Raw genomic sequence first — 23674 nt, 5'->3', positions numbered from 1 at the left:
CGTTTTTCCAATCATCTATTGTCCAATTGAGCTTGTGCAAATTGTAGCCTCAGTTTCCTGTTCTTAGCTGAAAGGAGTGGCACCCGGTGTGGTCTTCTGCTGCTGTAGCCCATCTGCCTCAAAGTTGGACGTACTGTGCGTTCAGAGATGCTCTTATGCCCACCTTGGTTGTAACGGGTGGTTATTTGAGTCACTGTTGCCCTTCTATCAGCTCGAACCAGTCTGGCCATTCTCCTCTGACCTCTGGCATCAACAAGGCATTTCCGCCCACAGAACTGCCGCTCACTGGATGTTTTTTCTTTTTCGGACCATTCTCTGTAAACCCTAGAGATGGTTGTGCGTGAAAATCCCAGTAGATTAGCAGTTTCTGAAATACTCAGACCAGCCCTTCTGGCACCAACAATCATGCCACGTTCAAAGTCACTCAAATCACCTTTCTTCCCCATACTGATGCTCGGTTTGAACTGCAGGAGATTGTCTTGACAATGTCTACATGCCTAAATGCACTGAGTTGCCGCCATGTGATTGGCTGCTTAGAAATTAAGTGTTAACGAGCAGTTGGACAGGTGTACCTAATAAAGTGGCCGGTGAGTGTAGATGGATTGGCAAGTTAATATCAATGTGTAGATTATCATTTGAAAGCACATTTCAGACAGTGATTTATGAATGCAAAAAAACAGAATGTAAAATCTTGTACATTTCTGTTAGTTCTTAATAATAACAGCTTGTTTTGACAGGTACGATTTTAATGTACTTACACATGAACAGCGTATAGAGTCAGGTTTGAATGTAAACAGAAGAGAATTTTTGATTTTACTTAATAAAAGCCTGCATTTTGAAATGTGAACTAATGTGGACTGTAAGTATGCATTGTTTTATTAATAATTCAAATCCATAACTCACCTTATTCTCTTTCTCTTTCAGTTTCAATGTGCTCTCAGATATGCCGTTTTTAAAATTAACAATTAATTGTTGTTTTCTCGCCTTGTTATCTTTCATGGATTATTGTTATATTTATTCCTTACACATTGGAGGGTAAATTACATTGTCATTACAGACAACAGGAGATCACAGCCACAACGTGAGTCATAATAACTGCTGGAAATTTCCTAATTTGTAAAACCTGTGGTTGCATTTCATTTTTTTGAATTCATTTCAAATGATCAGAATCCAAATAATGAGGGCAAAGACAGGGTTTGCAGGGATGCGAGTTACATTTTAGTCAGCTCCCCATGGGTAGCACAACCCGTTAGAGGTGATAGAGGAGTATTGTTCCATTTCTTTTTTTTTTTTAAAACAGTGGGGTAAAAAGGATGTGAAAACACTCTGAGAGCTGAGGTAATTAAAGTTTCTTATTTGTTTTTCTTTTTACTTAATTGTGCACTCCCGTAGCCTGAACGATCAAACTCCCTCGAGATTCTTCCCAACCCGTCAGATCAAAACAATCATGAGGCAAGTGAGGGAAAATAAAAGTTGACATACAGCATTGAGCTGCCAAGCCTGCAGTTTAGTAGATTACTGTTCTTGCCTGAGCTGTAATGATATATCAGGAACATGCTGTGGTATGAACACAGCAGTCATCTTGACAGGAACTAAAACAATTATTCAGTAATGAGACAAACAGGCCTTGACAGCTCCTAATGGAGAATAGCCAGCCTAATTGAACACAGCTTTGTGAAACATTGGGATTTATTTTAAGGCAGTCAAGGCCATTGGTGAAGCGGAATATTATAGTTTGTAATGTAACCTCTCAGTAAATATTTCTTCTGTATTATACAGTAAAAACGCCTAAAATAATTTATTATGAGCCAGACCACATCCATCTCCATCAAAAATGGGACATTTCTATTGGGGAACAATAATCTCATACTTTTTCTTTATACATGTGTGTGTCTAACTGAACTATATGTGCTGCCTTCGCTGTGTTCCCTTTTTGAGACTGATGTGACGAATCGTGCTCGGGGGAAAAGCAGAAGCTGGAAGCAGAACTCGGATGTATAAATAACGCCTCTGTGTACGAATGCAAGCCCAGTCACTATTTGTGTAATGTACAAGGCAGCGAGAACAGGGAACCATGCAAATGAAGAGGTTTCTGATCCATGCACAGTGAATATTAGAAGACGAAGTTACACAAACGCACAAAGAACTCAAACTGATTCTGCAATAAAGGAAACACCATCTATGTTTTCCTGTGTTCTGACTTTTGTCCGGAGGGAAATATTTTAATTACAATTAGACAGATCGCAAGAAATATCACGTTTCTGCTTGACTTTTCACTTTGAGCTCTCATCAGGTTTAAAACTATTATATTTTATAATTAGTTGTCTTTTTCTGGTATAAAGCAACTTTAGTTCGGGAACATTTTCTACAAATAGAGATTGTAATTATTGGAAATTGCAGGCTGGGATGTGACACTATTCTATGGACAGCGGTTCTTGTAACTACAATTTAAAACAATAATGAAAATTAAACCAGGAGAAGATGAGAATTTCTTCGTAGCAGCAGCAGACGCGTAGCCTTACCCCCCCTCCCCTACTCTCTGTAGTTCGTTACTGTCCACTCTCAGCGAGACAAAAGCTCTCTCTCTCTCTCAGAGAAAAACTGCAAAAAGTGTGTTCTCTTCTAAATACAATCTGGAGAATGTTAACACGAATGCGTCAATAAGGATGGGTGTTAATGTGAGTCTGTGCTGCTTGTGCCCCAGTGAGGGGCTGCCGTCCTCCAGGCAAAAAACATCTTTGTCAGTTCAATTGTTGTTTCCAAATTCATTTCCACCTGCAGGCTAAAAAAAGACTAGAACAAGGGTAAAGTAAAAAAAACAACTAACAAAGCAAACAGCAGGGAGTAAGACAACAGATGGAGATGTATGTAGATATAAATATGTATACAGTTGTAAATCTTTCCATTGTAATTTTCTTCTGTTCAGCAGGTTCCATGTTTCCATCTGAGGAATGTCAACAATAGAGACATAAAATCAGAAAGAGTAACTTGTGCGATGCAATTCAAAAGATTTTGTTTTAAACATCTGCCACAGCAACTACTGTTCAATCAGAAACTCTGTCATAGTGTTTTTGTCTGCACTGACCTTCTCATTTTAGACTAATTCGCCTCGCAGTTCAAAGGGAAGAGCAGACTCTCTCCTCGACTGCCCGAAGTCTCCGACTCTCCCAGCTGCCTGCTGGGTGACAGATTGGGTCTCAGGCAACATTACTTTTGTGATACATTCAAATGTAAATGATATATCAAACAGGAGCTCATCATAGGTTGGGCTTTTGTTTACAGACCTGAGGGTATCCTGGTAGTCTCCACATGTTCCTTTCATGATGCAATCGGTGGTCAAACAAGTATGAAGAGGAAGGAAGAGGGGAGGACAGGACGTCCTGGTACAGATCCCCGTCCCTCACGTCTTCATACAGATGGCTTTGGGAATCCACAGGGAGTTGGGGGACACCTTGAAGGTTATAAGGAAATACATTTGAATAATAGTCGTTAACAGTAAGAGCAATCTGAAAGAATGGCCAAGTTCAAAGAATAATAATAGATTCCGCTCCTGATTGGCTGGGACTGCTTCATATGTTGAAAATGAGGTGCTACTGTCGCCTTGTTTACTCCGAGGTATATTTGTGTCTCACCGAGCCTACGCATATCCTCAGGTAGTGGACTGTATTCACCAGTGGGGTAATAATGATGGGAACTTTCCTGCAATTGGAAAGACAGAAGATATTGTATAATATTAGCCTTCACCTTAAGTTACTTCCGCTAAATGACAAAGCCAGATGTGTTGCATCACTGCAGAGGGGGTTAAAGGGAATTCTTGGAGGGCCCGTTCTTCCACATTGTTTTATCATTAGCCTGTCAACGATTAAACCACGTTTTTTTGTATTTCACACTGTAATAAAACCTTATTTCAGGGTGCAGGTCAAATATATAAAAACTGTCTGCATTCAAGGCTAGATATCAAAAGAGGGAGATGTTGTATTTGTTTCTTTCAAAGCTTACTGGTTTACTGTTGTAAATCAAGGGAAAGATAAAGCATCCTTCGAGGGGATTTGAGATTTCATTACACCCCATCCTGACAGCAGCGATATCTGTTTTCTTCTACCACGCTCAACAATTTTCTTCAAGGTTCAGATCCTCGTTGGCCTTTTTAACGTACAAAATGATCATTTCTCAGAGATCAATATGCATTTTGAATGCTAATTGCGAGGTATTGATCTATGTTCCATCTCTATGCACAGCTAAAGGTTCCATTAGTTTATCCATTTTCCCTGTTATGCCTGAATTCTCCACTTCCTTCTCTGTCAGATCCCATCACCCACCGTTTAACCCCTTTCCTCCCCTCGTCTGATTACTCAGCCCTTCTGTGTCTCTGCATGTCCTGTCAACAGCTCTTCTCTCTTTGTCTCATCCTCTTTCCCGCTCTTACCGCTGCACAGCTCTCGTAGACATGGCTTTCTGTTTCCGATCCAGAGTCGATGAGGAGGGTGCGCTGGGCTGCGGCGTTGATCTTTTCTCTGCTCTCATACTCGTTGGAGTTGCTTTCAGTCAACTGACTGGACCTGCAAGGAAGGGGTCAGATTGTGTCACTGCTTTGCGGATTTATTCCTCATTTCCTAAACCACAATATCAACGACCAGAGATGCTGAAAACACGACAGAAAACACTCAGCCCACAACAGTTTTTTTTACTGCATTCGTAAATTGTTAACAATATTTTTTCATGTGACTCATGTGCAGTTTTATTGAAGGATCGTGGTGTACGTTTGATGACACTAATATGAGCAGATATTAACAGAGGCTTCTTGTTCTGCATGCCTGGCAGTTTTTTAATAGCCGGTTCCGCCAAGAGTCTTTGACTTCTTGAAGTGGATTGGATGTGGGTCTTTTTATTACTTCTACTGAAGGGCCTTAACTTACCCCCCCTGTTCACTCTTCTTTACATCCAACGTGCTGCCTCCTCTCCCCCCTGCAGGGAGGACAGAAACAGGAGGAAGGGGGCTTAGTGTTAGGGCATCGTCTCATAAGCACTGAAATTGATCGGAATTAGCAAAGAAAAGAGTTAGAGAGTGAGAGGTAAAGACAACTATCCTGTATGAAGTACATGTAAAAAATCTGAGGGGTGAAGATGGTGAGGAACAGAAAAACAAAGATATAGAGGGAGAACCTGACAGTTTGACTGAAGAACAAATATAAAGAGACAGAAGGAGAGATGAGGACATAACGCAGGCAAATGACAAAAAAGATTGTGGCGGTAGGTAGAACCTTAGACAAAAAGCAGAAGGAGGGGAGACAGGATAGACGGATAGAAAGAGGAGCAAGTTGAGATGAGAAGAAAGTGAGAGGCTGAGCATGGCACTGAGTAATCTCGTTAGAGTTCTGTTGAGGAATGGGGACAATTATAATGCCAGAAAGTAATGGAGAAAAAACATTCTAACCGGTAGATAAAAAAATCATTATGGTTACCTGTCTGGCCTTGCCTTTTTTTCCACCTCACTCCAAAGAAGATAGCCAGTGAATGTAAGAAAAGCAGGACTCCAACCACTGTTAAATAGGCTGGCAGTCTATCTGGATCTAGTTTGAAAGATATATTAGAAACATTGTCTTAATGCCTAACAATGAAAGTAAAAAGACAATAAATATGGACATTTCAGGGTCAGAGACTGGCCCAACCATGTCTTTATTGATTAAAGACTATCAGAAAGGAAAATGCATGGGTGGGTGCCATGACAACTGCTCTACTCTCCTAGAGCAAACATTATCAGCCTAGGAGGTGCATACATTAACATGATTTAGCCAAATGAAGCTAGCTGCTGTGCAAACAGCAATTTCCAACTGCCCGTAAGAGCTTTTGCAGCGAGTTGTGATAAAGCACTTACTCTCTGTGACATCAACAGGTAGGACTTCTTCAACATCTGGCGTCTCTGCATAGAAAAAGTCATATTCAACATTTCTGCATTCTACACACTCATTCTCATGTTATTCTCTTAGATTATCAGATGGTTGCAGTCCTTTTGGTGTCAAGCTGGGGTTACTCTAAACTGACCCTTGGTGGTGATGGTCAGTACTGCATTGTTGTCAGCATAGCCGCTCTCTCCCTGTGCATTGAGGGCATTAACTGAGAAGTTGTAGGTGGTGATGGGCTGCAGCCCGGTGACGGTGAAAAATGTTGCTCCGGCAGGAAAGACATCCCTGTACACGAAACTGGCTGACTTGTCCCAAATGTATCTGTCAACCAAAAGGCACCGATGAGTACAATTTTAATATCATGGAACAATATCATCCTCACACAATAATTCTGATGAAGGCATTATGAAGAGTCTGGGTTTGATATCCGGCTCCTCCGGTCCAAACATCAAAGTGTCCCTCAGTAAGAGCCATCGGTTTGCAACCTCTGCCAATAATGTGCAAATGTGTTTGATGGGATGAATGTTGGAATACAAGGTTAAGCACTGAGTAAGGTCAAAGGTGCTATATAAATACGAGTCCATTTTAATCCTCCCTGGACATCTCACCTTACACGAAATGTTTGCCACAGACCACCATTGAAACCAGGGATCCACTCCAGAGTGACTGAGTCGTGGGAGACTGCAAGTTGCTGAAACATTGTGGGAGGATCTGGGTGATCTGAGAGAGAAAAAAAATGTGGAAGATGTGGAAAAAAAATCTTTCGAAAACACTTTCACTCGACAGGTGGCTATTTGAAAAGTCTTCAGGTGCTAAGAAACGGAGATGTGTGCCATCTGATCGTCAAGTGAATAAATCTGCAGACTCTGAAATAACACCTGAGGCCCTGCTGGCCGATAGGAACGTGCCTCTCGTACGTCCTCTCTGCTTTGGAGCAGTTATAAATAAACAAATTGATATTATTAAAAGAAAGTGCAGGGATGATGTTCTTCTTGAGTGAAATAGACGAGGAAGAAACATAAAAGATATTCCGTTGTATTTGTATTTGAAAAATATGTAAAAATACGTATTATTAGATATCAGAAGTAATCAAGAAGGCATGATGCCCATAGTTTTTTAAAAGTATATCTCTTCTTTTTTAGATGCAAAGCAGTAGATCTTTGTCATCTGCTTTTTCTTAAGGCTGATATGTTGTATGAATGATCGGGAAACATGGTGGTGGCTGAGCAGTCTAAAGAAAATGTCTACCTTGTCCAACTTATTAGACCAAAGTCATACAAAAAGGATGAGGCCTCTTGATTATTATCAGTATAGTGAATAAAGATCAAAGCAGGCTAACCAGGCCTCCAGTCAGGCTCTGCTTAAGTGAGGGTAGTGAATGAAAAGTGGATTATTTTCCATTTTTTCCATAAGAAAAAGGAGGGCAGTTTTGAGGAGAGATAGTTGAGCAGCAACCATAAGAAGGGGATGCTCCTCTCGTCTCCAGGCTGCTGCCCAGTTTACTGAGTAAATTATTCCCACTATCAGCTCTGCTCACATGATTCCTGGGCAAAGAGGTCAGCCTTATTTGGATTTTGTTGCATTCAAATCCAGAAAGCACGCTTCTCTCTCCCTCTCGAGCTCCAGCATGATAAGGAGCCATATCAAATCTATTATAACTGAGCCAGATTAATTATGAATATTCACAGCACTAACAAAGTGACTGGGGAAAAACAGGGCCAATATTGGCCTGTATTTTACGGTCTTTATACTAAACATTAAATGTGTCCAATGATAGCTGTGGGCCTTTGCTGTGTTGATAATGGCGGTGGTGCAAGGATGCACTGGTAGCTTGAAGCTATCCAATTCTTAGGACGCCGGGAGAGCAAAGCCTATCAATGCAGCCTTATCTGAGGAGTGAAGTACCGCTATAGGATAAATGATACGGTATCTGAAAGAAGTAAAGGGCCGATGCTCAGAAGCAACGTCTCTCTCCGGTTTACTGAATTCTGCATTTTTTTTCAAACTATTGTAATGTTGCTGGAAAAGGCTGATAAACCTCGGACACAGCAGCACAAACACAATTATTTTGAGATGCTTCCAAATTAGAACCAAAGGAATAGTTTGTGCTCCACTGCCAAGTACGTGATATGCATAATACATGCTTTATGCTCCAACCAGTGACTGATCATTTCCCGTTCCTTTAGAAATGCATCAGGGGATTCCTTGACCACTAAGAAGCAGAAAGAGAGGCCTGGAATACAATAATGCAGATTTAGCTGCAAAACTACTACATCTCAATCTACACTATCCGATGTTTTATTCATGTCAACTCGGCTGCTGTAGAAACACAGTGGTTGGCTCAGTTTGTAAAAAAAAAAAAATTATCCTCATTGTATGGTAACAAAAACATAGTAATTGCTAATTTTACAGGATTATACACAAAAGTAAACCAGCTTATTAATAATACCCCAATCCTTATAATATACATGTAACCCACTAAATGCTACACAATATTCCTTTAACTATATGTTCTATTTTCAGGCCAGATCTCCCTAACAGTGGCTAAATGCTGATGAAGCTTTGTAGAAATGCTGGGTCTTATTTCTTAGTGACTTGGTATTACAAGTGAACATACTACATACTACAAAAGTTCATTCAAATGGAATACATTTTTGTTTTTCATTTCCTTGCTGTATAGAAAACAATTCTTCCTGAATTTAGTGGTTTTGAAGTGTGAAGTGTTACAAACTGAAATGAGACAATTATTCATCATTATTTCAACAGATTTTTTTTTTCTTAGCAAACAAAAAGTTGTGGATCTAAGGTGCATGGTTTCTAGGCAACGTTAGTCACCCAGAGACACTCCCATACACACACACACAGCCTACGAATGTACAAAAATGAAGTACTTGTGCTGACGAGCCGGATGTCTAGCGTGTCTTCCCCAAGTGAGTTGCGAGCAGTGCAGCTGAAGATAGCGTAGTCCAGAGATGCACTCACATTCACAACTCTAACTGTGCTGGTGTGAAAGGAGCCATCCTTTACGGTGCGCTCCTCATACCTGCAACACACACACACACACACACACGCAGAAAGAGAGAGAGATAAATCCTGAGCAGCTAGACAGCAGGGATGGTGATGACCTGCGGATTGCACTAAGTCTCCCAATTTCACACATCAAAAGAAGCATTAAACAGGTATTTGCATAGTAAAAAGCGGGGGAATAAAATGCACTGCATCTGATTCAGCAATGAATGAGCAAGAAATAGCAAAAGAAAAAATAAGATAACATTAGTCAAAAGCATAATAGAATCGGGAGAATCCATCAATATGCAAACAAAATGCTGACAGTGGCACCGGAGTTGATATGAGTGCTGCAGGGATGTATTTTTTTAGGCCAACCATGGAAGTATTTCACTGGTTCCCTCAAAAAAGAAAGCTGAGTTCTCAATGGATTTGGATAATTATAGAAGAGCTCTGCAGCAAACACAAGTTTATGTGTTTTACACATTCTATGTAAAATGTGTCTGCAGGAGTAAAAAGCTGAGGTTAGACCATTACATTAAAATAAAGCTGTAAAGACGCACCATAGGGATGACACTCTTCTATAGTCTATAAGCCACTTGGTCACAACTGCCTTTTTGGTGATATAAAGGCTTCAAAATTCACAATAATTGAAAGATTTTCTTTGGTACACCCAAACATTACAATGCCTTTAGTTTGCTAAACACAGACTTTTCACCCATCTAACCAGAAACCCGATAAAAATAAAAAAAAAACATTGACTTCAAACACGGGAACCGGAAGCCCAATGATGTTGAATCATTTTGGGTCTTTAAAACTAACTCCATTTGATCCCAATAGTGAAAGTAATGTTAAGAAAATCATAGCATTACATATGAAATAACATAATGCATATTCTTTGACCTGGGGTTTGCAAAGTCCATGCGTAGACCATTTTTTTCCCAAGAGAAGTCAACGCGAGGAATCCCTTCTGCCCGACACACCACCTCAGCTATAGAAGTTCCGTCCCCTCTACTTGCTACCTTTGTCCACTGGGGTCCTTTCAGTAGCTCTGGTTTGACTACAAAAAAAAAGGTATTGAGGTTATTCATACAGAAACCAGACACAAAACAGAAGTAAATGTAACAAAAACAGGTGCATCTTATTCTCAACGTATTTTTGTTCCCCTCTGATAATGAGAATAAATACCACAAACTAACATTGCACTACCAGCTGCATATCAACAGTGGCAGGGGATGCTATGCCATTATTGGCTGTGCACTGGTAACGACCAGCATGAGCCCGAGTAACATTATGGATGGTCAGAAGGCCAGATTCATCATCCTGAGTCTCCTCTCCCATCTCCGCCTCCTCTTCTCCCTGTGGAAGACAAAATGAGGGAGGGATAAATAGCAGACAGCAGCTCTCCCTCAAAACACGCTCCAGTCTTCCCGGCTGAGAGCTTGAGTGAGGGGAGTTGGGTGTGGGGGGGAGGGGGGGGCAGAGCGAGGCAGACAGGTAAACAGTGAGGGACGGTTGAGCAGGAAACCATCAGGGCTCGAGGCGGGGATGGCAAGAGCGCCGGGGGGACAGGGGCCAGACAACGATAATGCCAAGGGTTGGAGAGCTTCGGGGGAAAGGAAAAAGGAGGGGCTCTGCAGGTTGAAAGCGGGAAAGAAACCACTGCCTGGGGCGGGGGGGGGGTAGACCGGAGAGGGCATCGGTAGATACAGAGACCACGCCGCAGTGACGAATGTGCCCTTTAGTCATGCAGCGGTAATGAAAGCAATTTTTCTGGATTTGGGCTGAGTGTGGAGCAGGAAGGTGAGGTGGAAGGATAGTTAGAGCCAGTGAAATATGGTGCATCTGTGCTTTTAGAAGGCCAGTGATAAACGGATAGAATAATAGAAGGCTAGACAGATAAATAAAAGCTAATTCTTGGTGTATGTATGCGAGCGCTCACCAGCCATTTCCAAGAGAACATGCCAGGTATAATGGGGTTGGCGTCTGCCACACATATCAGGTCGGCTGTTTCCCCCAGGTTCACTACTACAGGGTCTTTCTCTGCCTCAACACTGGGGGCATCTGAAAGTAAGAAAAAGGGACAAGGCTAAGGCAAGTCCAAAGGTTAACATGCCAGCTTGGGACAAATCATTTGCCAACCCATTAAACGAGCATTCCGCATGGCCATAATTAATTGTACACTTTTTTTTGTCTTTGAACTTCTTCATAACCCTGTCGTAATTTCCCTCTGTGATCCACTTAGAATGCCATTAACCTCTCAATCTGTTGAGTGTTGAGTTAAAACTGAGAATTTGTCATTTCACCCAGAAGGCCCTCCACTGAAAGCGCATTGCCATTTTGACAATGACAGACTGACCAGTTGCCCTTTCATTAAGTCATCTCATTCCTGATTGCATGGCTCCTCTTCTTTTCAATATTCACCCTTAAAACGCTTTTTCCATGGGATGATGTGTACTTGCAACAATTAGGCCATTAGTGCTTACTTGTCTAAACTTATGTTCTCACTGGTGGAAAACGCCGGAGAGACTCAAACCTGGGTGAGATCCACCCATCTTGGCCCGCTAACCCAGGCCGACATTGTTAAGTGGGCTACACCGCCACCCATAAAAGCTACTACAATCCTCCATACATAATGAATACCTACAGCTGTCAAGCCCAGTCAGATCAGGACGACAGAATCCATTAGGCTCGCACCATGGGCTTTAGTGAAGCAGGCAGACCTACATTTTCAACACTTCCATTATTAAATCATCAGTATCGGGGCAGCGGGCCTGGAGCTTCAGGCTGGGCCTAGGGCGGCAGTGGAGATGCATGGCCTTGCATGGAGGCCTAATAAATGTGGCATGGGCGCTGGGTAGGGACTTAAAAGTCAGTGTGTGTGTGTGTGTGTGTGGGGGGGGGGGATAAATACTGATATTTGTTAGCTTTAAAACAATTTTAAAAAATATGCAGGAAAACAAAAGTATTAAAAGATTCAATGGATGAAATGGACAATTGTATGCAACAATATGCTCATTCTTATTGAAGGCTGAGGGCTATTCACCACAGAATGAAATTATGAGGTTGCATTGTGATAGACAGCGACCACAAGTATACCCATCACGACTGATGATCTATCAAAGACTGTGTTGAATCATGAATCAAATGGTGGTAAAATAATGTTTTGTACCGATTCTATTTTTTCTCTAACAGCCACCCTCTCATGTTCATCTCTTTTTCTGTTTGGTTTTATTTTTAAAAGTCCATCGGAATTATTGTAAATAATTAAGCTGGCTTTTACGGGTAACTAGAAATGATCACATTGGGGAAAAGAGAATCAATTTGCAGCTACTGCCCATTTCATCTTTAATACGCGTAATCACAGGCATTTTCACTTGTAGTAAAAGGTTTGAATGTATTATCTTATTTGTTTTCATCACAAAATGCAAAACATTCTGAAATGTGTGTGTGGCTAAAAGGATGCGTTAAGGTCCTTACACTGAACATCCAGCTTTATGGAGATTTGATTGACACCTTCATCATTGGTACACTGGACCCTGTAAACTCCCGCATTTTTCCTCGTCACATTCTCGATCTCCAGTGAGTTTTCGGCTGACTGGTAGTACTGCAGGTTCCCCTCTTTCCAAAAGAAAAACATGGAAGCACACACACACACACACATGTGGAAAACAACAAAATTAAGTATTCATTACACACTCATCAGCTGAGTGTCCTCTGGCCACTGGTCTCCAAGTGACATCTAATCCTGCATTATTGATTGGCCTGGCGGGATTCCCACATCAAGCCAACATTAGGCTGCATGATAGACACTTTCTGTACCACAGCAGTGAACATGTAATCGGTACGTTTCCACATTTCAGATAGAGTCATTTCATGGGGGCGTGGGCTGCGTATGGCGAATCCAACAGAGTGAGCAGAGAAGGAGCGTGGGTGCACCAGGGCCCTGATGACACCGGCCTCGAGGAGAAACCAGGTTTAGAATGGTTGTGTTGTATTCAGGGAGACAGCAAACCTCATTTAGACTGCATACATTAAACCCATAATGAGAATCACATTTGGCAGGGACCCATGCTGGCTAACCTGCCATGTTTTATTCAGACCCTCAATGGCAGAGCTGAGTGCTCACTTGCTGGCTCAGCTCAACTAGGACCTGGTTTATAAAGCCATCACACAGCCCTGGATCACCTTTGACCAGCTTCCCCCTGTTGTTCAGCCAACGGCAGGCGCCTGCTTCTGGGTTCGCTGAGACCAGCAGTGGGATGGTTACTCTGTCATCCTCCAGCACCTGGATCTGCACTGGCTGCTCTGGGCTGAACTCTGGTGGGTCTGACACAAAGAAAGTGCTTCGGCAAGTTGGATGTACACACGCAGAGGCATGAATACAAACTCCGGCCCACAGAATGACAAGAACCAGCAAGAGAGAATACAAAGACACACAAAAGATGTTGAGCATGAAAGCTGAAAGAGACACTAATGAGAGTCAAACCAGTAGAGGGTCGACATTCCACCAATAATTCCAGATCCAACCAACTTCCCATACTTAGACAACGGGGGCGTAAGGCAACGCGCAAGTGAGAGCGACAGGCATTAAAACAACGAGTGACAGCGCTGTTGTCCGACTGCGGCGCCGCACAAACGCACAGTGACATTCCTTCATGCTCATACACAGTACCAAGCTTTGAAGCAGCGGCTGGCTGCTGCCTGTGAAATGACATCAAACACAAACATGGCCATGCAGCAAAGCAAATGCACAATTAGGACACACTGCCACAGAGCTCAGCAGACCCACAAATTGCAACAAAAGGCTTTTGGTAAACAAAAAACAACACCGCTATAAGCTGACATTTCTGTACAAAAGGTACACCAGTAAAGCAGCTTACATTGGCACCATCATAGATCATCATTAAGCGTTGTAAGGCTCATGCAAAACACATCTGCTGGTCAGTCGCCAAGACAAAAGAAGGAAACACACAAATAATTCCCCTTATACTTACAAAGCACATTGAGTTTGAAGTATGTGTTAGTGGCCTCTGCCACCACAGGGCTGTGGGAATGGCAGATGACCCTCTGGTTGTTATGCTGTGAGCTCAGATTCAGGGATAGAGTGCTGTGCACTGACACGCCACCGAACTGGGCACTCCTAGGCGGCTGCTCCACTCCCTGCAATCTAGCGCCCAAATTGCATTGAGTTCAAGTTCACCTCAATCAAACACCATTCGACACGAAGCTATTAGCCATATAATGTCCACATCGACGCGTTGTCTGCAATGGGCCTTTCCTCCCGATGCCTTGACAAACCTGAGTTCGCCCAGGCTCCAGGATATGTTGGCCTTGGGGTTACTACTTCCTGCCTGGCACTCCAGAGTCACCATCTGGCCCCGACGTAGCTCCTCCTGATCGGTTGTAATCTTCATACTTACTGCTTTAACTGGAAAACCATGGAGAACACAGAATCTTAACTGACTGCCAATATCAAGATAAAGAGTACGAAATGATGAAGCAACAATCTGTGAAAGGGTTTGTACCAAATCCATTTATCGGATATTGCGTCTCAGCCGACTAGTTAGAGTGGAGCAAAGATCTGCTTGTGTGCAGGAGTCAGGGCTCCCGTCTAACTCACAGTGAACCATGAGCTGAGTGTAGGCAGAGATAGTCTGCATGGCCTCATTTGTGGCATCGCAGCGGTAGATTGCCATGTTGTCGCTTGCTGTCAGGACCAGGAGCAGTTCCCGAGCCCCACCCCGATCAAAGGAGGTCTGCTTCAGAGCATTAGTCACCTCCTTCCCATTCTGAAACGAGAGAAGTGTGTATGTGCACTCTGTACAACACCCACATGCCGACGAACGTGCACGGGCAGCGCACACTAACCTTGAACCAAGTCAGAGTCCCGGTGGGATTCCCGCCAGTCGAGAAGCAGATGAGTCGGACCGTGGTCCCCGAACAAAGGGGGACATCTTGAGGGGGAGAATCGAGCCACACCTTTTGAGGGGGATCTGTTAGAAAATCATTAACAAGACTTTACAACACATTTGATGACACATTCTCATCCCATCTTGCAACCATACGTTTGGTTTTTGTACGGCATTCAGAGACGTTCACTGACAAAGCCTGGTTTGTCAAAGATACTGTTATACAGAATATTTTTTATTTAAAATTAGCTTTAAAAACATCTCGAAATCTGACAAAAAAATGTCTGTTTTAATAATTATGATTGTGAAAAAATACATTGTATACTCCCCTCCTGATTGTTGTTCATTTTAATAACCCCCACCCCCCGAACCATGATGTATATGTTTTTTTATAAGAAAATGTATAAATATAAAATTTTGGTATTCTCGTACCAAATAAAAATATCTTTTGCCTTTACACATTTTTACACTGGTTTTGTCTACCAAAAATGACCTTTTAAAGAAACGGTGCTATATACTCACAATAGACATTAAGTGTGGTGGACTGGGTCTTGGAGAATTGTGTACCCTTGTTGAAAGCCTCACAGGTGAGCTTCAGCCCGTCCTCCTCCCGGGAGACCCTGTGGGTCATGTTGGACATGGTTGTCATCCCACCATTGTCTCCCTACAGACATAACGCACACAGCGACAGTTCAGTGGGGGACAGACATCCTTTGTCTTCAGTCTTGAGAGAGAACAACGTCTGGGAAAAAAAAAAAAAAACGCTCTCTGGTTCGTCTTGACGAATACAGATGGCAAATTAGCTGCTGTAATGACTGATGTTGTGCGCGGCCTCTGATAAATAAGCGTATTCCTCCGACTCTCCTGCTTTGCATACTGTTATAAATTGAGCATAGGACCTGCCTGACAGTGGTCATGCCTAAACAGCACATCTGGTTATTAAAGCCATTATTGTGGTGATTACTGTAAAAGCCACAGTCAGAAAGACTAACAAAGGCACCGGACAGGAGCGTCAGTCTTCATTAACCTCACACTGTTTCAGATGCATTAAAGCTCACACACAGCACACCGAGTGCCTTGTGTAAGATCAAATGAAAATGCCGCTGCCAGATGAATAAAGAGCTTGTTTAATAACGCTCATCTTCCGTGTCAGCTTTTATTCACTTTGATCTTATTAAAATACACAATGGGGGAGATGAGTAACAGAGTACTCTTTTTAGCATCAGCTGCGTATTCATTCGCAAAGCTGCGGCAGGTCTATTCTGACACACGGCTTATGGTCACACCGCTGCTTTCATCTCGTAAGATTTACGAGGTCACACTTCATTTCGAAAATGTTCTTTCAATGTACTCGGGTGTGTTTGCTGCATGGTTTTTGTCCCCGCCCTGAAGACAAGCTTCACTGAGGGGCAATGCCTTTGCTTTGTGTTCACAAAGTTTTCCCTTCGAACCGGCATTATCACCATTACACCACAATGTACACACGGACGCTTTTTTTCTCCCCCCGCCTATACAGGCCTCGACAAATAGACTTCAACTTTGTCTCATCGTGTCATGTGTGGTCCCACCTCTTCCATAGTTGCAACAGTTGTGTTGAGCTCCTTGTAGCCCAGCCACCAGCGGATGTGGACAGGCGGATTACTGGAGGAGGCATGGCAGATCAGATTCAGGTTCTGCCCCTCAACGGCCGTGGACGGACCCGACAGAGTCACCTCCGCAGGCTCAACTGTTGCACATGCAAGGTAGACGGGTCAGTAAAAAAAAAAGGTATCACCCATGAATACAGTACATTCACTAATACCTATTCTAATCACAGTCACGGTGCCACTATTTTTGGGATGTGAAACATTGAGATGTATCAAATGGGTGAGAATGAAAATCACTTTGAGTGGCAACTCGTCTTCTCCGGAGGTTTTCAATGTGGTTTCTAAAGTGAGCTTGGTCTTAACCACAGGGGGGGGGGGGGGGGGACCGGGGTACAATAGCTGCAGGCAAAGTGATGCAGCTGCATAGAGCCTTCAGGGGAAAACAAAGAACTGGGACTGTGCCGGCAGACAAAGGGAAAGAAGGGTCATGTATGTACATCTTTATTCTCATGGGTGTCTACACATGAGCCCACACACAAAGACGCTTGAGATTTAGCAGGTGCCGGGAGGTAAAAGGGGCATATTCACACCTCGCCAGTGACATTTTTTTCTGTGCCCTCCAGCTTTTGCTGGTGCCTGGAGCGCAGTCAGGCAGTCGGCAGCTCATTTTCCAACATCCCTGAATGGATGACTATGAGGCATTGCACAAGGGAGGGGGTTTGGGGGTCTTAGGGAGGGGCACTGGAGGATAACTTCAGCCACCTTTACGTAGTATGAGCAAAATATTTCGCCAAGGACCCGCTCTAGTTTATATCATCGTTACAAAAAAAATTGGCGCATCAGTCACACAACATTTAAAGCTCTGACTGGGCATTGTATGGCTCTGTGGTGGAAATCAGGCTATTGTTGGACTCAGTGCGCCAAGGCTGCTGAATATTAATTCTATATTTGTTTTATTGTTGCTGAAACAAACCTTTTTATTTTCAGAGAGGAAATTATAATCTATTAACCATGGGCGTTACTATGGCACAGAGTGTTGGCTTCTTCTGCCTCAGGATTGTGAATTAAGGCGATTCAGCTGAATTATTTTAGCAGCTATGAAAGCGCATGCAACGATACTAATCTGGAGCCAGACAGAAATATGGGCTGCAGCCATAACAACCATTAGTTTCATTAATAATATTTGTAGAAAGAATTATGCTGAGACAGCAAAATAGTTGGTTTTAGAGGTAAGACTTTTTAATATTAATTTTACCTCATGTCCTTATCCTAAGTTATCCATTGCTGCAGGTGCTGCCAGGGCTTCAGTGCTATTTGTTATCTCACAATACACAATTTTTACTCACAGAGCACAGTGATTGTGCGGCTGACGGACAGAGGGGACGAGGGCACCAGGTTATCACTCTCACAGCAAACCACTGCCTGGTTGTCTGCTGGGGTGATCTTCAGTTTGAGGACACTTCTGGACTTCTGCATTTTAGCATCTGCTTCCCAAGTCTTTGACAAAACTTCTCCGTCCTGACACAGAGATGAAAGCATAAAATTGAATGTGGCAACATAAACAATGTATTTTGAATAATTGCAGGTGTCCCATCTGGTGCAGTGAATGCAACACAGAGGCTACTTATATCGGGATACTTATACTTATAGAAAATTGTACTTTCTTGTTACTTGTTCTTCTGAGTTTGTATCTCTATGTGGAAATGCACTTATTGTAAGTCGCTTTGGATAAAAGCGTCAGCTTAATGACAAGTAATGTAATGAAATACTGTAAGTTGTTAAACTAAAGTAAAATAGCTCATTCTGTCAGTGTGACAGATTTACCTTGGTCCAGCGGAGAGAAGATAAAGGGTTTCCACCATGAGACACACACTCCAACACGAGTATTGTCTTCGCTTTGACATCCTGTCCCTCCAGACCTAAAATAACTGGATGCTGAGGGGGGACTGCCAGGAAACGAGAGACAAAAATGGAAAATGGACTTGACAAAAGGGGAATGGCACAGATGGAGGGAGAAAACGGAGGAGAAACGGGTGAGGGAGAAGATGGCACGTAGTAACTCAGGGTAACAGGATAGGATGACATCAAAAAGAAACTGCAGTGCAATGAGAACACTCTTGGCAATTGAGTAGGGAGCATCCATATTTGTCGAGACAGGGCCAATAAATTGGACGCATTCACCACGACTGTGGGATAAGAGGTCCAGATCTGATGAAAGTATTAAGTATTATGGGAGCAGTGAGCTAGATCAAGTCCATAAAGCAAAATAACAGATGTTCAAACAGTAACAAGGCAATGTGAAATATGAATAAATTACAGCCCCCTTGAATAAAACGCACGCAGTATAAATAGAGGACAGGCTTTTGCTATTGCCGCAATCAGTTTCGGAGAACAGGCTGCAGACCCTCGGCCGGCGTGACAAATTGCCACCTTAGTAACAATCTGGCTCGCGCTGAATGGCCACCGCGCGTTGATGGGCTGGCAAAGCTGAGTAAGACCGCAGCGGTAGTCCCAAGTTCTACAACATTAGCACTTAGCACAGAGCAGCACATTGTTTAACACAGAGCAGACGGACAAAGAGAAATGGGAGAAGTGCTCACGGTTATCGGCTGTTGTTAAAAACAGCGGCGTCTAATGTGGAGGAGTATGGATAGAGACAACATTAAGTTGTCCAGTCAGCCTGTGGGCTGCACAGAAGCTGAGTTGGTGGAGGCGGCCCGGCTCCATTTTAATCAACAGCAAGATTCAGGCCTGGGAGCAGCAGCAGGTGTGTAGACTCAAACAATCAATTACTTTAACTGATCAACAAAGAAGAAAAGACTGAAGACCAACTGCAAAGACACAGTAGCTGCAGTGTCACACTGTATGCGGAACAATGGCTTTCACTGTCGCCTCGCCAAAAAAGACTGACCAGAAAAAGCCAAATGAAATGAGACCACTCACCTTTGTGTGCTGCAGTGACAATTTTATTACATAATGTGGAATGGTTTGCGATAATATCTTTAAGGGTTCATTATTATTAACTGCGATGGCTTCAGCCTCCCGTATTAGCTATTAAAATGTTTTAAAGATTTACTATTTGAAGCCTTGCTGAAACTATCAATCTCAGTTCTTCTAATAGTTGGTATAACTGTCCTGTTTCAAATTGAGTAGTGAGGGTATGAATAATTCAAAGATTACAAAATAGAATACTAAACAGAAAGTAAACTCATTCAAATTGTACCATAGAGTTTAAAGTGTGATTCTACACTGTGGGAAGCGGTTACCTGGTTTTACTGTACTAAACATCCCTGACGTCCTGCTATGTTCATATCAATCTCAGCCCACCAGGGGCAGGCTTCTGTAATGGAGGCAGAGTCACAGTCATGTTGACTTGAAGTAGGTGTGAGTTTGCCTTCAGGTTGAATGTTCCTCCTCGGACCACTAACACAGACTGAGTGCACAGGGCCGGATACCCTCGAGCCTCAATGAGGTTGGGTTCCTGTGCGGTTGAGTGTGTTTGTACACCATGTTTCTTTTCTTCTTTTTCTTTTTTCAAGAGAGGGGGGTGTTGACTGTCAGTTTGGAGAAAGGTTGAGACACTCACAGTACACGTTCATGGCCATTGTGGTCTCCACATGCCGGTAAAGGGCGGGGTTGTTGGCATGACATGCCAGCTGCCTCCCGTTATCAGAGCTCAGAGCGGTGACCCTTTGGGAGGTAACAGAAAGACAAACAAAGTTTATATTGAGCCATACAAAGTGCTAAGACTCAGGTAACAAAAGTACCAATACATTAATAGTACGTAGTCAAAAGCACAGAGGTGCTATCAGTAGAATGTGTTTACCTATCAAAGTACTTGTTAGATTGCAAACACCGGTGCACCAGTGTGTCTGCAGCATAATAATGTTGTAGCTGGCAGAGGTGCAGCTCATTTTCAGTACTTTATATACAGTTTAGCAGTTTAGTTTAATGTTTCCCAATCCAGGAGTCAAAAGATAGGTCCAAGGAGTCACCAGATGATGAATGGGGTAGGAAAGGAGAAAAAAACAAGTTCTGGTACACAGTTGTGTAGTCATTTTTCTTTTCTTATTCCAAAGATTTTTTTTTTTCTGCAACTCTGCGTTGTGGACTAGCGATAGCTTGGAGAGAAACAAGAGGGACGAAAAGAAGGGTTAACATCCAGCAAAGGGCAAAGGCTCGCTGCAGTTAGGACTCAGCCTTGATACATGGGGAGTGTGAGCGCGTTGTCAATAATTTGACTTTTTCTTTGTCTTTGCCTTATGGTGAAGAATTGAGGAATTAAAAAAAACTAAAAATTAAACCATCTAATGAGATTAGAAGAAAAACATCTCTTTGGGTTTTCTACAAAAGCCACAGACATCTGAAAGGTGGCAGACTCAACACCTTCTTTTTCTTTTCTTTTTGAGAAACACTGAAGTAATATACAAGTAGCTCACAAATGTACATTGAAGTATCTACTGTGGATTTAATTTATTCTGAGCCCAGTCTACTTTACTCCGTTCATGTCCTCCATAGCACATTGCACTACAATGTCAACCCTCACGATAACACTGGGCCCACCGCTGTTTACGCTCAGTGTGACTAAGAGCAAGGCGCATCAATATTGCTTAAAGACCTTGGCTGTTCTGCAATAGAGCCGAACAACGTTGCAGCTCCTCAGTACCAATGTTATCTCAGGATATGACAAGAGGTTATTATCTTTGACACAGAGGAGACAAGCAGGATTAAAGTAATCTATGGCTCTGTTTAATGTATAGGCACCTGGCGAACCGGCGAGGATCCGATCCGTCTCGCTCCCGAAATGTAATTTTGTGCATTTGACAGAAGCTAATTCAATCGCACAGTGCCAAGTAACAGCTCGCTGTGTGCAGAGATTCATTGTGCTCCCTAAGTCAGAGGGAGAATGTGAGAGCGGGGTGAAAACGAGGGAAACAGAAAACAAAGAGACTTGGAGAGATGGAGCAAGTTGGTGAGAAGACTGAGCCTGGCAGCCGGGTGAGCACATACGTTACTTTGGCATGCGTGTTCAGGAGCTTATCCTTTGAGCCAGGCATGGTGAGAGACTCTGTCCCTGTCAGCTCGACTCCATCTAAAGAAAACAATGGGGGGAAGGAACACACAAAAATAAGGACGCTACGTGTAAATTTGTTCAGGTTAAACCAAAACATCATTTTTCTTCCTGTGTGAAAGAGTGAACACTGGAATATGATGAGTTCTGTGGGTGCAGTATGTTTCCGTTTGAAGGACAGTAACAGTACTTAACACCTACTCAACCTCTCTTTAAACTGAAATCAAATCGGTGCAGGGATTACAAAATGAGACACATTTGAGCGATAATAATGAAGATGTACAGAACAAATTCACACAATGAAAAAACAATAAAACATCCCTCCCTCTCTGTGATATACAGTCATTTAGGGAGCAAAAGGCTTTTTCTTTTTTTTCTTTAAACAACTAGGAACTTGAATACGTTTTCTCTCCAATGCAGTTTGAAAGTGAGAGGAAATTAAAATGTTCAGGCTATTTCCTCCAGCAGAGACTGCTTCCTGCAAATATTCAGGTTGTAATCTTCAGAAATCTAGCGAGTATCAGATGGGCTGTTGCCCTTTGTCCGAAGCTGTCAAGTTGACCTTCGCTGTCACATTTAGTGGCGTTGAGACAGGTAACCTACCTTTATACAGCGTGATTTCAGCCTCGGGCTTTGCGTCAGGAGCGACACAGGCGACGACGTACTTCCTCCCTGCCACCCAAGGTGTTTCCATGTCCACCTTAAAGTATGGCTTGGAAGGGGGGACTGATGGAGAGAAAAGAAACAACAGCTCCACTTTAATATTCATCGCAACATTAACTTAATCATTGATTCATTCGTTCATTGATTGGGGGAGGCCAGATCTATTACATATGGATATTAGCTTATGCAGTGAAATGATAATAAGCGCTCACCACATTTGGGAGTGACTGGATTGTCACGGTGTCAGCTTTTGAGTGATTTACTACATCAAGGTTGGATGTGCGGTTGAGTTAGAATACAAATTGTGGACAAGAAGAGATGAAAGAGTAATGAAACCAATCTAGCGCTAATATATCATAGCAAACACCAAACACTTCTATTCTCAGATCACCCCCAAGCTAAATTTGTGCTTTTTGGACTGATCAAAGCAGTCAAATCACTACTCCACTGTTCTACTCCACAATCCTTTTATCTGACCATAAATAGGAAAAAAAACACAGACACATAGCTTTTAACACAAGGTACCGGGAATTGTTTGGCAGAAAATTGAGAATTTTTTCGCTAACTAACTATCAAAGACATTGATGCACTTCTCTGAGTAACTCTTTACTAGGACTTATTGTTGAAAATTGTACGCGCTACTGAAACCTTTTGTGTCAGCTCTTAGCGAGTGGGTGAGCCAGTAGAATTACAAACTATGGTTACTGTTAAGGTTGTTTTCTTTCTTCCATCAGAGATGAAGTGCAAAGGCACAAAGTACAAGTTGGATACATGTGGTGTGTGAGAGTGACATGAAAGACGGAGGAGGAAAGAGATATGGCAAGAATCAAAATTGAGTGAAAGACAAGCTGCGGGAGGGAGCAGAGGCCGTGGGATGGCAGAATCCACCATTAATGTGTGCGTAAAACGCTGAACCACGAGCAAACAAGTCAGCCTTTCAACTCCTCTCCATCTGATAGGCAAATACCATCAATTCCTGGCCACTAGGAGGGGCTGTTGCTGTGTACTGAGTCACCCACTGGCTCCAGTCCGCTATTGAGACAGATGAGATGTGGCTGCAGCTTCAAACTGATTTAAAAGAAGCAATTGAATCTGCGTGGACTGTGATGGGTTACCCAGAGCACTGCAGAGGCGCACGCTGCAATAATGAGATGCATTTGTTTGTTGTTTCTCCCCCCCCCCCCCCCCCCCTCCCCACTCCTCCTCTCTTCCCTGAGAAGATGACTGGGCCATGCATCTATTGACAGCCCCTGCACTTTCAATCTACTAAGGGCTGCACGATTCAACATCAGTTGTTGTGCTAGGGTAGTGTCTGGCAGGCAAACTAATCCTAGAAAAAGAAGAAGGATATGTTAGCAAATGAGTCAGGCTGGTATGTGATTTTCTTTTCCTCGCTAGCTCATGCTGTCCCCCGGTCCTCTTATCTCTCATTCACTCCATCATTCCTTTCAAGCAGCACGAGCCCACCCCTCTCTCGCCACACTATCCCCTTGACCACTGCAGTTAAACTGCAGACACGACGAGGAGGAAGGT

The 23674-nt window shown here is 43.0% G+C and overlaps 1 protein-coding gene across 1 annotated transcript in view; it reads right to left on the bottom strand.

Annotated features, from left to right (window-relative positions):
• Positions 1-1277: 1277 nt before the first annotated feature.
• nphs1 (NPHS1 adhesion molecule, nephrin) overlaps positions 1278-23674 on the bottom strand; it is a 37975-nt gene continuing 15578 nt past the window's right edge. The window contains exons 6-32 of the mRNA XM_037454875.2: positions 22082-22204; positions 21418-21499; positions 19994-20097; positions 18232-18353; positions 17754-17925; positions 16390-16547; positions 15344-15485; positions 14781-14905; positions 14533-14701; positions 14211-14340; positions 13907-14079; positions 13098-13238; positions 12390-12530; positions 10852-10973; positions 10109-10268; positions 9813-9969; positions 8795-8946; positions 6512-6623; positions 6043-6224; positions 5876-5920; positions 5463-5570; positions 4917-4965; positions 4427-4559; positions 3633-3699; positions 3285-3451; positions 3086-3178; positions 1278-2944 (exon numbers count right to left, since the gene is read on the bottom strand). Of these exons, the coding sequence (XP_037310772.2) occupies positions 3095-3178; positions 3285-3451; positions 3633-3699; positions 4427-4559; positions 4917-4965; positions 5463-5570; positions 5876-5920; positions 6043-6224; positions 6512-6623; positions 8795-8946; positions 9813-9969; positions 10109-10268; positions 10852-10973; positions 12390-12530; positions 13098-13238; positions 13907-14079; positions 14211-14340; positions 14533-14701; positions 14781-14905; positions 15344-15485; positions 16390-16547; positions 17754-17925; positions 18232-18353; positions 19994-20097; positions 21418-21499; positions 22082-22204 (3320 nt within the window). The 3' untranslated portion in view covers positions 1278-2944; positions 3086-3094. The remainder of the gene's footprint in view (positions 2945-3085; positions 3179-3284; positions 3452-3632; positions 3700-4426; positions 4560-4916; positions 4966-5462; positions 5571-5875; positions 5921-6042; positions 6225-6511; positions 6624-8794; positions 8947-9812; positions 9970-10108; positions 10269-10851; positions 10974-12389; positions 12531-13097; positions 13239-13906; positions 14080-14210; positions 14341-14532; positions 14702-14780; positions 14906-15343; positions 15486-16389; positions 16548-17753; positions 17926-18231; positions 18354-19993; positions 20098-21417; positions 21500-22081; positions 22205-23674) is intronic.

The sequence above is a fragment of the Pungitius pungitius genome, chromosome 11 (genome assembly GCF_949316345.1).
Source record: "Pungitius pungitius chromosome 11, fPunPun2.1, whole genome shotgun sequence".
Lineage (NCBI taxonomy): Eukaryota > Metazoa > Chordata > Actinopteri > Perciformes > Gasterosteidae > Pungitius > Pungitius pungitius.
The sequence above is the reverse complement of the archived record's forward strand: the minus strand, read 5'-3'. Positions and strand labels throughout refer to the sequence as shown.